Source organism: Sphaerodactylus townsendi, linkage group LG05 (assembly GCF_021028975.2).
Source record: "Sphaerodactylus townsendi isolate TG3544 linkage group LG05, MPM_Stown_v2.3, whole genome shotgun sequence".
In the NCBI taxonomy this organism is placed as follows: Eukaryota; Metazoa; Chordata; class Lepidosauria; order Squamata; family Sphaerodactylidae; genus Sphaerodactylus; species Sphaerodactylus townsendi.
Window position 1 is genome coordinate 54,738,348 of NC_059429.1, and position 15,361 is coordinate 54,753,708.

The 15,361-nt window shown below is 43.0% G+C and overlaps 1 protein-coding gene across 2 annotated transcripts in view; it reads right to left on the minus strand.

The window, feature by feature from the left end:
- TNNI3K (TNNI3 interacting kinase) overlaps positions 1–15,361 on the minus strand; it is a 236,284-nt gene that overhangs the window by 163,696 nt on the left and 57,227 nt on the right. For both annotated transcript variants that reach the window (XM_048497322.1, XM_048497323.1), the window contains exon 7: positions 7,732–7,870. In XM_048497322.1, the coding sequence (XP_048353279.1) occupies positions 7,732–7,870 (139 nt within the window). The remainder of the gene's footprint in view (positions 1–7,731; positions 7,871–15,361) is intronic.

The window sequence follows — 15,361 nt, forward strand, 5'->3', positions numbered from 1 at the left end:
GAATGTTTTGGCTGATCCTGCATTAAGGAGGTGTTGGACTATATGGCCCATATGTTCCCTTCCAACTCTATGATCTATGAATTAGCTACGAAAATACCCCAGAAGGATCATATAATCTCCCAAAGTCCTGTGTTTATCTAGCTGTTGCCTCTATTGTGGTGGTAGCAATGACACTGAATGCTTGGGGAAAAAATAGTGGATTGATATCTGACTGGGGAACTTCTTGTTTGCTGCATATTCATCACAATATAAAAAATAGAAGTTAGTATATGATCTGTTAAGCTACTAGGAGAGGTGTACTGCTAAGGGGGACATGGGGTATCCCATGTCCCTGGGCACATGCCATTTGATCACTTGGGGGGGCACCCTGTGTCTCCCTCTGTGCTGCTCAGGTGTGTGCCACGGCTGCAGGCCAGTTCCTGCACTTCCCAGCCTCGCGGCTGACAGGGACGCCAGGTGTAACCGTGGCACCCACCTGAGCCGCCTGCTGCTGAGCCATGGCCGCTGGCCAATTCTTGCCCAGGAGCCAGCCTCCCTGTCAGCAGGGAGGCTGAGAAGGAGGAGTCAGACTCAGGCGCCCACCTGAGCTGTGAGCCGTGGCTGCAGGCTGGCTCTCCAGCAGGAACCAGCCTGCGGCTGTGGCTAAGCAGCAAGCAGCTCCACCAGCTGAAGAAGCAGCCTGGGGGACCAGGCTGAGGGGCGGCCCATGGAAGGTCCTGGCCCAGCTGCCTGGCCCACCAGGCACCCCTTGGCCTGGCTCCACCAGGCTGTTCTTTCAGCCAGCGGAGCCCCCTTGAGCCTCTTGCTGTTGAGCCATGGCCACAGGCCAGCTCCTGCCTAAGAGATGGCCTCCCTGCCAGCAGGGAGGCTGGGGGGCAGGATCCGGCCTCAGGTGCTTGCCTGAGTTGTGATCCATGGCCAGGCAAGAGTAAGCTCTCAAAGCAGGGGCTGACCCTGCCAAGGAGCCACTGCTCCACAGCCAAGTGGAGCTTAGGGGGTGGTCCACCAGCTGAAAAAAAGCAGTTTGGTGGGGGGGGCCAGTGCCCCTTGGCCCCGCCTCCTGCTAGGACTGCTCTTTCAGGCTGGTGAATTTCAGTACGGTGCCTGGTCAGTGCCCCCTGGTCCCAGCCTCATTAAGCCACAAGCTGCTGGAGCAGCGTGAAGGCCGACCACCTCTGCTGGAGCAACCCAGTGGTTAAAGAAGGTAAGTGTGGCGCCGAGGAGGAAGGGGTATGGGGTCAGTGGGGAAGAGGGTAATACAGGGGGACCTTTTCTTGCGGGACCAGGTGTTGCCCCCAGGTGCCATTTTCCCTCAGACACAGTAACAGACTTCCCTCTGTGATACACCTCTGAAGATGCCAGTCACAGATGCAGGCAAAACATTAGGAACAAGATCCACCTGACCTGGAAAACCCACCACAACCAGTTGAATCTGGCCGTGAAAGCCTTCGACAATACATTAAAATGTATGAGTATATTATTTTGTTTCTCAGTCATCCATTTTGCTGACGCTTATATTGCTGTGTTCCATTCATAAGCATTGTTGCAGGGATGGTTAACCTCTGAAGGCTGCAGCTCAGCAATATTGGTACATCTAGATATTGAAGATAGTGATCTAAATAGTAGCAAATTCAAGGGAGGTTGGAAAGTTCTTGCATCCAGAGTGAACAGAGAGTATTTATCATAATGCCTCCTTTCATCTCATATTCTCCTGTGCCATCTTTCCCTTTGCAGATATGGAGACTTTTCCTAAATACAAGAAGACAGGAAACAACATCCTGTCTGTCCTAGCCTATGGACCCTAAATGAGTGGAAAGGCAGCATAAAAATGTTTTAAATAATTGAAATAAAATGGGGACAATGAATGGGGACATGACTGAGCTGCAGTGGAGCATCCTTTTGGCACTCAGGATGTTAGTGACTGTAATTCTATTTGTCCCTTGCCAGCATGGTCAATTGGCCATGCTGGCAGGGGCTGATGGGAATTGTAGTCCATAACATCTGGAGTGCCAAAGGTTCGCCACCACTGACCTAGAGGAACTACTGTTAATATGAATGTACACATGTAAAAAGTGATGGCCAAACAGGCTGTAAGGCAACCTTTCCTAATTCCAGATGACACTGAAGAGAAGGAAACTTTAGCAGTATTTTTATTGTGCAATTGCTGGCAATATCTGCAACAACAGTGTGACCTTTTTGTTCTGTCTGCACAGTCCGTCTGTTTTTCTCTCTCTTCTCTCAATGGCTGACAAGTCAAAATGTGTTACTTCAAATGGGTCAAACTAAAGAGGCTGAATTTCAGAACATGCTTTTAATGTATCTTTGGCTAATTGTAAATAATTAATTATTTTTCTTCTTTAATCCGTGAAACTCTGTCCTCAGTTGCCATGGATATTTCAGGTTTTCAAATGTGCTATGTTGAGGGTAAGGCTTATTCAGCTTTCAGGTTCTCTCTCTTTACTTTCCCTAGAAAGATGATGCAGATTTTAAAATAAATCTTCTGCGCCAGTGTCCTAATTTCCTCCTCTTTTGGAATAAGTTAACTAACCAATAATACACCCTTTTCTGCATTGTGTTGTGATTGAATATACCTCCCCCCCAACATATTATAATTGTATTGGTTCGATGCACACATACCAAGCCTTAAATATCAAGGGCTCTTGATGGAAAAAAGAATTACTTACAAATTTGAATCATGCTGCTTCTACAGTTTTTTAATGAGGGAGTAGGAGGTAAGTAATGCTTTCATGACTCACAGAGAATATGTTAAATTTATACTGGCAGGTACCCATGAGAAGGGGTGTAGCAGCTTATAGCCACAGGAACTTTAGTAGAATGATACCGCAGAATCAAAATGCACAAAGAAAAAGAGTTTGGAAGGCCAGTGCTTCTGGGCTTTGTGAGAAAGCCTAAAAATGAATGCCATATGGCTCCATGAATTTTAGATGAAAAAGAAAGAGAAGAGAGATGGAGGGGCAGACTGGCTCACTCTGAGAATGGTGGAACTCACAGTGGGCTAGAGAGTTGAAGATAGAGCTGCTTTTTTCTTTTTCTGGCAAGGGTCCTGAACATTCAATAGTTGCAATGACTGCCTAGGATTACTGACCTCCGATTACAACTGATCTCCAGACTACTGAGGCCACTTTTTCTAACAAAAATGGTGACCTTGGAGGGTGGACTCTATGGCATAATACTCTGCTGATTATTCCTCTTGGTTTCCCCTCCTTTCCTCTTGGTTCAAGGCAGCTTATAATAATAGTTAAAACATCACTAGCTAAAACCGAAGATAAAATAACAAGCCCCAAAAGTCATCTTAAAAGTTGCCTGCCATTCAAACCCCTGCAAACCCCTGGCAAACTGGTAGGCCTCGCAGTGCCTTATGAAGGGGAACCCCTTATCTCTTCAGGTAGTCTATTCTACCGAGCAGGAGCCACAACAGAAAATGATTTGGCTCAGGTTGATGCTAGATGGACCATCCTAAGTGGTGGGATAACCCACAGGTGGCTATCTGATGACCATTGTTGGCAAACAGGGACATATGGAATGAGGTGGTCCTTCAAATATGGGATCTCAGCTTATGAAGCATTTTGAATCATAATCAGCACCTTGAACCTAACTTGGAAACAGACTGAGAGACAATGTAGCTGTTTTCAAATGAGTGACATATGTTCCCAGCAGCTAATCCCTGACAGCAGTTGGGTTACTAATTCTGGACAAGTTGTAGTTTCCAGATTGTCTTCAAGGGCAGCTCCACATAGAGTATGTTTCAGTAATCCAGCCATAGGATTACATAAATATGGATCTGTGGGCCCAGATCAGCTGAGTCTAGGTCATGAGAAAGTTGGAAAATCAGATGCAGTTGATAGAAGGCACTCCTGACCACCATGCCAGTCTGCTTTTCAAATAGCAAGGCAGGGTCCATGTGAATATCAAGCTCTTAAACTGCTCTGAAAAAGTAGCTTAAGTATATACATAGATATGTGGGGACCCACAAGAAACTATCCCATTTACCTTACCTTTGCTTCCTTTTCTCTCTCCTTACTTCTCTCAGTCTCTCACTATTTCTCCCTCCTGCCACCTTTTGTTCTACTCTGTTCTCCCTGCTTGTCACTTTCTCTCTCTTTCTACCTTCTTCCCATCACTCTCTCTTACTGTCTCTTATTATCCACCCCCAGCCTCCCACCTGCACCTCCCAAATCTGTAAAGTGGGGGGAAAACTTACAAGAAATAATGGACTGTGATAAACTGACTTGATTTCTGAGAGACAATTCGGTAAAATTCAAAGACATTTGGCAACCTTATCTTATATACTTAGATTCAAAAGCGTAAATACCAAAGATAAGGAATTACTACTATTGCTTACTGTTCTTTTTTTTCATATTGACTAGCCTATGTAATGCAACAGGTTAATAAACCTTTTGTTATTTAGATTCAGAAAATGCAACAAACAAAAAGAAAGCGGATGTGAATAATGTCAACATCTTCAACCGTGAAGTAACGCGCAAAGTTGATGATTGTTTTTCATTTTTTGTTTTAGTATCAAAAATTTACACTTGGAAGTAATAGATCATCAAATTGTATTTTTATTTTTCCTCTTTTCAATAAGCTATTTAATACATGTATTAACATTTTCAATTTCTATATTACTTAAATGGTAAAATAAAGATTTTTTTAAAAAAAGAAAGAAAATTTCCTGGAGATTTGAGTGAGGAGCCTTGGGAGGGTGAAGGTTGGAAATGGAAGCAACCTCAGCAGGGTATAATACCATAGATTCCGTCCTCCAAAGCAGTCATTTTCTCCAAAGTAACTGATCTCTGTTATCTGGAAATTACTTATAAATCCAGGTGATCAGAAGCCCTCACTTGCAGGTTGAAAATGCTAGTTCCTCTAGAGTCGTGGTGGCGAACCTTTGGCACTCCAAATGTTATGGACTACAATTCCCATCAGCCCCTGCCAGCATGGCCAATTGTAGTCCATAACATCTGGAGTGCCAAAGGTTTGCCACCACTGCTCTAGAGGAAATGGTTGTTTTAAGGGTGGCATATATGACATTATACCTTCTTGAGGCATTTTCCCTCCTCAAAACCAACCTTCCCCATGCTCCACTCCTCAAATCTCCAGAAATTTTCCAGCCTGGAAATAGTAACCCTATCAGTCAACCTACCTTTACGTGCCTCAGTCTTCAGCTTTTTGTCTCCTTCCCTCCCACTAGCCTTTACCTTGGAAAAATAGTATCTTTATCTACAGTGGGGACCAAAACAGCTTACATTTATCCCTTCTCTTTTTTATCTGCACAACAACGTTGTGAGGTAAGTTAAGCTGAAAGTACAGTATATACTCGCATATAAGTTGAATTTTTCAATTTGAATTTGTGCTGAAAAAGCCCCTTTCGACTTATACGCAAGTCAGTTGTATTTTAAAAAATATTTTAGGGTTTTTACTTTGTTGGCCGCCAGGGGGCGCAGTTTTTAGGCTAGCAGCACCAAAATTTCAGGGATTTTTCTCCTGAAGATACCACCCAGGTTTGGTCAAGTTTGGCTCAGAGAGTCCAAAGTTATGGACCCCCAAAGGGGGTGCCCCATAGTAGATGGGGCTACATTTTGAGGGTCCATTACTTTGGACCCCTTGAACAAAACTTCATCAAACTTGGGTGGTATCATCAGGATAATCTCTTGCTGATACCAGCTAGGTTTGGTGATGTTTGGTTTAGGAGGTCTAAAGTTATGGACCCCCAAAGTGGGTGCCCCATACCCCATTGTTTCCAATGGGAGCTAACAGTAGATGGGGCTACATTTTGAGGATCCATAACTTTGGACCACCTGAACCAAACTTCACCAAATGGGAGCTAACAGTAGATGGGACTACATTTTGAGGATCCATAACTTTGGACCACCTGAACCAAACTTCACCAAACCAAACTTTACCAAACCTGGGTGGTATCATCAGAAGGGTCTCCTAAAGATACTCTGAAACGTTGGTACTGCTAACATAAACATTCCTCCCCTGACCAAAAATCCAGTTTTGGAGGATTTTAACTCTTGTTTTTTAGCTTGGTTGCTGGTTGAGCTAAGGTTTTTGTACTTTTAAAGTTATTGTTGAGACCATATTGTTTTTGTTGACCCTCTTTTCCACTTACAGAGCTAGTTAACTGTTTTTCTTTGATATAAATATTCAAAAACATTTAACCTACTGATGCCTCAATTAATGTAATTTTATTGATATCTATTTTTTATTTTTGAAATTTACCAGTAGCTGCTGCATTTCCCACTCTCGACTTATACGCGAGTCAATAAGTTTTCCCAGTTTTTAATGGTAAAATTAGATGCCTTGACTTATATGCGGGTCGACTTATACACGAGTATATACGGGTATGTAACTTCTCTAAAATCGCCCAGTGAGCTGCCACAGCAAGATGGGGATTCAACCTGGGTCTCAAAGCCCCTGCTGTTAAGCTCTAATTGCTTCACCACGCAGGTTTCCACAGGGTGGCTGCTGTTTTCCACAGATGTCTCTGAGAGGTCATGCGGGGGAGGGTACATGAACCAAGGAATTCATGCCTCAAGCAAATAGCATTCATAGGTTTCTAGCCTAAGTTCCAAGAAATTAATATCATATTTATATCACATTGCATGAAGGAGAATCTGTGGGGGTAACTGATGATTTGATGTGACATCCTCAAGGCAGAGGTGTTTGGTTGCAACTGGCAGGGGTGTTGAGGTCTAACATGAAACAGAGAAGGGACAGGGAAAGGCAGATGTCTGAGACAATGCTGGATTAAGCAAGCAAAAGTAGCATATGCTAGAGACCTTGTATTTTCGAGGGCCCTTTTGTGCTATCTCCCATACTCCCAAGCCACTGCAGCCTGCACCACCACAGTGAGCCTACGACAAGGGCCACTTTATAACATATGTTACAGGTCTCACACTACCTTAATTCAGCTCTGGTCTCAGAGGACAGCAAGCAAAAGGAACAATAGGGCTCAGACAAGAGTATTGGAAGACAGGGTAATGTAGAGATATAAGAATGAAGAGGAGGCAAAAGAAAGGAGGAGCACGTAAGAGAAAAAGGAGACAATGGGATGTGTGAAAAGCACAGACTGAAGTTCAGGTATTGGTTTGAAGCAATTTTCTAGATTTTGAGTCAAGGATTGCCACATTAATATTAATTGCGGGTAGAGGTGTGGCCCTTCTACTCGGTAACCCAATATGTAAAATAACACACCAGACAAGATATGTAGTGTGGGCAAGAAAAACAGGCCATAGCCAAAGAATTTATTAACCGAAAACACAGGAACGCAAATTGGCGCAGCATGGGGGGTGATCCAAGCATCTGGGCAGCCCGAGTGCTGTCCCCCAGAAGATAACTGGTTCCTCCAGCCCGCCTGCTGGAGGAATGAAACCTAGCGGAAGATTGGAGTGAGACATTCCAGACCGGCGAAGTGCCCATGACTGGAGCCCCCTCTCCATCCCGCTGGGTGGGGCAAGTTCCTTGGCCCCCCGCGGGGCGTTCCAACCTTGGGCTTGCTCCACCCCTGCCTCTTAAGGAGGTGTAATAAACAGGGGAGCTCCCACAGCTCCCCTTGCCAGCAGATCATCCCCCATGCGCAACCCGCAAACAGCTATGACAAAGGAATGGCAATTTAACATTACCAAAATGAGTCAAGGATTGCCACATTAATATTAATTAATAGCCCATCAATGTCATATTAAGGTTACATTTCTAATAACTTACCATCAGCCTTGCTGCCCTCTTCCATCAAAAGCTTTACAATATTGAGAAATCCTTTGGCAGAAGCCAGATGAAGAGGCCTGTCTCCAACTTCTCCACTCACATTCACATCAGCACCAAATTTCAGCAAGAGTCGGGTTACCTAACAATATTGTGTGTGTTTGTGTTAAAATGGTCAGCAAGAAGAATATTTTCCACAAAATCAAAGACAGTATGCAGAAGGTGTACTTTAAGATGCTGCTTCATCCATAATGTGGAATATATGTACATTGTTACAAGATAATGGAGTCCATTTATAATGAAACAACAAAATAGGGAATTGTTTTTTCGGTGCCAATTCCATTCTTAAAACAACACAGATGCATGGGGTTGACCATAGACACAAGCCTGTTAGTACAACTGACCTAAGAAGCAAATAAAGTAAATGCATACTAATTCAATACATCTGAGCTAGAGGCTCTTTTCTGAAGGCAGAAGCCCTTATCATAAAAGTGCCATATGTAGATTAGCATAATTTTACAAAACTGTAACTAGTTGCCCCCAAAATGGCCTATAGTATAATTTTTAAAAGGCTCAGCCTAAAATATAAAGGTCTTTTTAATGCAACTGTACAAAATATATATTTAAGCATGTCAGGAAAGCATACCGTTACTGCAGCTGGGCACATGATATATTATTTTCAGCTATTTGTTTTGTACCTTTGGACTCTGCCTATTCTAAATCATTCCTGGAAACAGCTCCCTATTCCCATTTTAAAAGTCGATCAGTTACATAGAACCACCCATGTGGAAGGCATGCTTGAATAGAGTCCAGTGCACAATGATCCCAGGGTAGCATCAGGGGTTAACATCATGAGGTTCCTGCCAAGGCCTGTGACTCAGCAAAGGCTACACTGGCCAATGAACTCTGGCTGTTTCTCTTCACAGTCACTGCCTGTCCTTACTACAGATATACAGTGTGAGGGGGAAAAATGATAGTAGAGGGGCATCTTAATGGTTCGATACTATTTATGTTTTTGCTGTTTTATTGCCTATATGGCCTTGTATATTGCTCAGAGCCCTCTGGGGGTTGAGCGGTCTATTAAGTTCAATTAATAACAATACTCCTGACCTCACGATTGTGGAAAAAAAGAAAGTGTGAATATTTGATGTTGCAATTCCTGGTGACAGCAGAATTGATGAGAAGCAACTGGAAAAACTTACACGATACGAGGATTTAAGGATTGAACTACAAAGACTCTGGCACAAACCAGGAAAGGTGGTCCCAGTGGTGATCGACACACTGGGTGCAGTGCCTAAAGACCTTGGAGGGCACTTAAAAACAATTGGCACTGACAAAATCACCATATGTCAGCTGCAAAAGGCCACCCTACTCGGCTCTGCACGCATTATTCGTCGATATATCACACAGTCCTAGATGCTTGGGAAGTGTCCGACGTGTGATGTAATACAAAATCCAGCATATTGATCTTGTTTGCTGTGTATAACTGTTTTTGTATCAATAATAATAATAATAATAATAATAATAATAATAATAATAATAATAATAATAATCCCCCCAAAGGGCACTACCTTGGTGTGGTGGTGGGGCTTGTGTGCTCCAATGAGTCAGAGGGCTGTGCTGGAGGGCCACCCAAACCAGAGAGGCCTCTGATGAGAAGCCAGACTAAATGTGCCCAAAACCCAAAACCATGGTGAAGACAAGAAAAAGAAACTTTATACCGGATTGGTCGTCGCCCGGGTCAACAAGGACCGCGTCTAGTGCTGGAGTACCTGGGCACTTGGCGGAAAATGGGCTACAGGACTCAGGATCTTCAGCTGAGCAACCAGGGCTGAAGACTGCAGGACTACTGGAAGTACCGAACAAACGTCGAAAATATTCGTGTGCAGAGAATAGAGAAATTATGGCTTGCTACTACAAATCAAACCCATCAAAAAGAGGATACCTCAAACGAATGTACCAAGTCTGGAAAGAACTTCACCCAGACACAGAAATTACTGAGCAAAGACTTGCTGATCAAAGAAGATATATTGAAAGGAACAAAGTTTTAGTGCACTAGAGCTAGCAGAAATCCAGCAGAAAGCACAAGACAATGGTATTGAAAACATACCAAGGAACACTCAAAGAAATTCAACAAAATTGGCAACAATTCAAGGACTGCAAGAGACAGAGGAGGAAGAGGAGGAAGAAACAACAATCATCACACCTCCAAAGGAGCCAACCCAAACAACCCAAAGTTCCCAATTGACAAAAAAAAGCAAGAAGAACTGATGCAGAAGATCCTAGAACACATGAGCAATACAAATGAACGCATAAGATTGCCCACCATTGAAGATTGTTCCAAGGAAGCTGATCTGCTCAATTCACTGAGAAAGGATGCAAACAAGGTCATTGCTGGAATCCAAACACAATGTCACTGCATGGAAATGTCAAAACCAGCTTATGTACAGCACTGCAGTAGTGATTACTAAAGAGCTAGGGTAAAGATTCATCACCCAGAAAAGAAGGCCGAAAATAGATACTTCCAAAGTGGAAAATCAGACTGGGAAGAAAAATCAGCAAAACTACTGATCCCGGATGCCAGCAAAACTGAAAAGCATGAAGGAGAAGAAGCTGAAAAAAAATGACAAGTCAAAGCAGACTCCTAGTTAAGAGGTGACCACCTTGGACAAGAGGAAACTCAATGAGGCAATAGAGGTGGTCAAACAACAGATAGTGGCAGTTTCCAAAGAAGATTGCAAAGATTCGAAGCCAAGGGGTTGCTCAATTCAAGCAGAATCAACTTTTCTACTCCAACCAGAAACGCATTCTACCAGAAATGTAAGTGGAGATGTGAAAGCAGCGAGAAAACACAGGAGAGCCAGACAGAGAACAAACGATTGAGTTCTGGAGAAACATTTGGGACAGCTTCCAAAAAAGAACTACAACCAAGGAAATGCAAGCAGAAGTTGGGCCAAAGATGTGGAGGCTGAACTGAGCAGCAACAATATGGACAACCTTGGTAATAACAACTAAAAAAATGGTTTGGAAAACCAGCAAAAAAAGGTGAAGAACTGGACTGACCCAGGCAGTGATGAACTACATGGATTCTTGGCTTGAAGAAACTGACCAATCCTTGCATGAAAGAATCTGGGTCCCAACAGTTGAATCAGGTGCTGCAAACAGGCCAAATTGAAGAATGGATGACAACACAGGGAAAAACGTTTCTGATAATGAAAGACCAAGAAAAAGGGAGCAATCCCTAGCAATTACAGGCCAATCACTTTGCCTACCAACAACCTTTTTTTTTTAAAGCTTTTACTGGCATATTAGCTGATGCAATACAAGACCACCTGGAAGGGAAAGGAACTTACCGCCCCAGTAGAACAAAAAAAGGAAACAAACTAAAACGAGTAGGGGAACAAAAGATCAACTGCTCATAGATAAAATGATCCTTGAGAATTGCAAAAGAAGGAAAACCAACTCTAGCATGTGTAGCTTGGATTGATTACTGGGAAAGCATTCGATTCACCGCCACAACACACAGTTGGATACTTCCATTGCCTGGATGATAATTGGAGTCAGTGAAAACATCAAGAAATTGGTCAAGAATGCAATGCACACTTGGAAACAACAGGAATTAATATTAGGCCGTCAATGGAGCAGGAATAGGGGAAATCCAACATCCGAAGGGGAATATTCCAAGGAGACTCCCTGTCCCCACTACTCTTCATCATTGCTATGATTCCGCCTTCTCTATAATTCTGAAGAAAACAGGTATCAAGGATATCAGACAGCAAGAAACTCCGAATTGATCAAAAAATTTCCCTACACCTTCTATACACTTGGGATGACCCTAAAAGCTCTATATGGAAAATCAAAAGAAAGCAGAAGAGATTGAGTCACTACTGGAACACAGTGATGAGAGTCTTTAGCTAATCTGAAATTGCAATGGATTTTGGACTTTGACAAGTGTGCAACTTTGGAACTCAGTAAAGGTAAGCACTCTGCAACTATGCCGAAAGCGATATGAATATGCCAAAATGACATAGGAAATAAAGAGCTTACCAGTGAATGAAAGCTACAAATACTTGGGGATACTGCAGAAGCAGAGAACATCAAGCATGCAGAAGTCAAAGGCCAATTAGGAAGGAAATATCTTAGAAGGGTAAGAAAAATTTTGAAATCAAAAAAAAAGTTAAAATGGAGGAAATACAATAAAGAGACAATTATTAATACTTGAAATGGGCGGTGCCTGTAGTGACGCTTTACACTGCTGGCATAATTAACTGGACACAAGCGTCTAATTGGACATCCTGGACAGAAAAAACAAGGAAAATTATGACCATCAATCCCGAAAGCACTGCATCCAAGAAGTGATGTAAGACAGACTCTACCTGAAGCAAGGAGTCCAGGAAGAGGAGGAAGAAGGACTTCTCCACATCAAGCAATCAGTAGAGGAAGAGAAAAGAGGCCTGAAAGAATACATCCAAGAAAAAAGTCAAGAGCCAGCATTGAAAGAGAGGGATCCACAAGGCTGAGATGCTGAAAGCCAAAGAATCAAAAAGAGTATAGAGTCCAACAGCTTCTTAAAACCACGAAAGGAACAGTGGCTAAACAAGCTTCACTCCATGGGCAGTACTTTCTAAGGAACACATTGAGAGGGAAGGGGTTGACAGCAAGAAAAAACATGGGAGTGACTCCAGAAGGGGAACTCTAAAGAGAAAGCTGAAACTAGAAGGCCTGGATTTTTTGCTGCCCAGGAGCAAGCATTACTACGGACAAATGCACAAAGACACGAATCGGTAAAAGTCTTACAATGACCCAAAGTGCGTTTCTGCAAAGAGGGTGTGATGAAACTGTGGAGCAGCACATCATCTTCAAGCTAAGCTGTAAGAAAAATAAAGCCCAAACTGGACTATCTTGAACGTCACAATAGGCCATTTAGGCAGCAATGGTGCACTGGAACCTTTGCGAAAAAGTGCAACTGGGCCTGCCCTGTAGCAAGACCTGGTGATGCAGGCAATAATGCCATGAGAAGACCACAGAAAATGAAGAAGCAAAAATACTCTGGGACTTTAGAATATTGAAACAGACATGACACCTGGCACACAAACACCCCAGACATAACAGTGATAGAGAAAAAAACATGTTTGGATCATAAGATGTTGCTGTGCCAGTTGACAGCAGGGTAGAGGACAAAGAGCTGGAAAAGATCACAAAATACAAGGACCTACAAATTGAAGTTGAACGATTGTGGCATGAAAAAGGAACAACAGTGAAATCCCACTAGAAGTCGGTGCTCTAGGAGGAATCCCAAGAAATCTTGAAAAACATCTGGAAAGCCTAAACTTGGACAGAACATCAGTCCACATGCTGCAGAAAGCAGCACTTCTAGGAACTGCACACATTCTACGCAAATACCTCTAATATCCTAGGTCCTTGGGAAGGACTCGATATTCAGAGATGAATTCCAGATGAATTCCACTTGTGCTGTGTTGTTATGTGTATAATAATAATAATAATAATAATAATAATAATAATAATAATAATAATAATAATAATAATAATAATAATAATAATAATAATAATAATAATAATGGAGCCTGGAGAGGGTGGAGTTTGGGAAAGAGGAGGATATTCAATCAAGGCTGCTGAGAGCAGCCCCTGGACAAAGATCTGACCCTAATCATAAACAAACGCTACTGGCTTGCTGTTACCATCCATGAACAGAATAATTGTTCGTTTAAGGAAAACAGACAGGATTATTAACAAAAAGGTTTTAATTTATTTACACAGTGCACATTGCAATAAGGCCTGGGGCAAAGCTCCCCACTTTCAAATAACTATCACCTAGAACAAGTCAACAGGTCAATTAAAGGCGAAGATGCATATTTGAAGAAATTTTGCTTTTTCCTCAAAAGTATCTCTCTCAAACAAAAAATAAATCCTGGCTCCCCACCACCTCCAGGAGCACGTTCTTTAAAACAGCCCAGGAGGTATCTCCTCTGTGCCTGCAAGGAGCTCTTGTTGAGAGCATCCATATTTACATATGTGAGAAATTGAAGCAGCAGCAGCAGCACTGGTTTTTAATACTCTGCTTTTTTTTACCTTAAAGAGTTTGGATTTATATCCCCCCTTTCTCTCCTGCAGGAGACTCAAAGGGGCTTACAATCTCCTTGCCCTTCCCCCCTCACAACAAACACCCTGTGAGGTAGGTGGGGCTGAGAGAGCTCCCAGAAGCTGTGACTAGCCCAAGGTCACCCAGCTGGCGTGTGTGGGAGTGTACAGGCTAATCTGAATTCCCCAGATAAGCCTCCACAGCTCAGGCGGCAGAGCGGAGAATCAAACCGAGTTCCTCCAGATTAGATACACGAGCTCTTAACCTCTTATGCCACTGCTGCTCCTAAAGGAGTCTCAAAGTAGATTACAACTGCTTTCCCTTCCCCTCCCCCCCAACAGACACGCTGTGAGGAAGGTGGAGCTGAGAAAGTTCTGAGACAACTTTTACTTGCCCAAAGTCACCCAGCAAACATCTTGTGAATGAGCAGGGAAAACAGTTCACCAGAGTCCACCACTCTTAACCGCTACACCTTGCTGGATCTCAATTGGAATCAGTAAGACTTTTCAGCTAATCAGAACACTGATATGCTCTATAAATTAAATGTGGGTGAAACATAAATGATCATTTGGAATAAGCCCCAATGGAATATAGTGTGACACACCAATGTAAACATGCATAATGGGGAAAGGAAAACAGGGGAGATATAAAAAGTCCATCCTATCCTCCATGGGAAAGAGGCAGGTGATCATAGGTCTGCATCTGAACTATCTTTAGAAAGGAACTCTAGTCCCTGGACACTGAAATCAGACTGGCCCCAGCTCTCCTCTCCTCTCCTCCCTTCCCCACCTCCAAACCCATCCTGTATCCATTTCCATTCACCAGTATCGAGTACCCCTCAAACAACACATTGCAATTATTCCAGTTTAGATCTAGATGTTGCTACCTTTTTTCAGAGTCAGTAACAAGTATTTGCTCTGTTTATTTCAAAAGTTCGACTTGGTGATCTCTACAGAGCAGGCTTCTGCTTAAGGCAGATGAACAAGCCAAGGCTCTTCTGTGGTCAGTTGGCAGTCTTATCTGGAATTCCCACTGCTTTTTAAACACAGATCTGTGGGTTGTTGTTTTTTTGGTGCTAATGCTCATTTTGAGGGATGGCCTGGAAACCTTTTGGAATCTGCATCATCACAATGTGAGGTTTTACAGTTCTGTTCCACCTATTTTAGCCAGGGGCTCATTTAACAGAAGTCAATGCTGTCCTTGGGGTAGATGAGTTTCTATATGCAGTTTTTTTTTTTTAAATTCTCATATTTCTACTTTGCACATTCCCCATAGGGCTCAGGGCGGCAGGAATGGACAGCGAATAATGGTCTTTTTGCCCCAGCATCCCTCCCTCCCCACTTGTGTGGGTGAGACAGTAATACTGTTGAAAGGAGCAACAATACTGCTCAAAGGGCAGAGTAGAGGCATTCAAAAGTAGAGGCATTCAAAAGAAGTTAGACTGTACTGTACTGTACTTGAGGGTTCTCAAGCTGACTCTATCCCCCCACCCGAATTTTGTCTCCTCAGTCCCCCTCTCTCTCAGTGACAGAC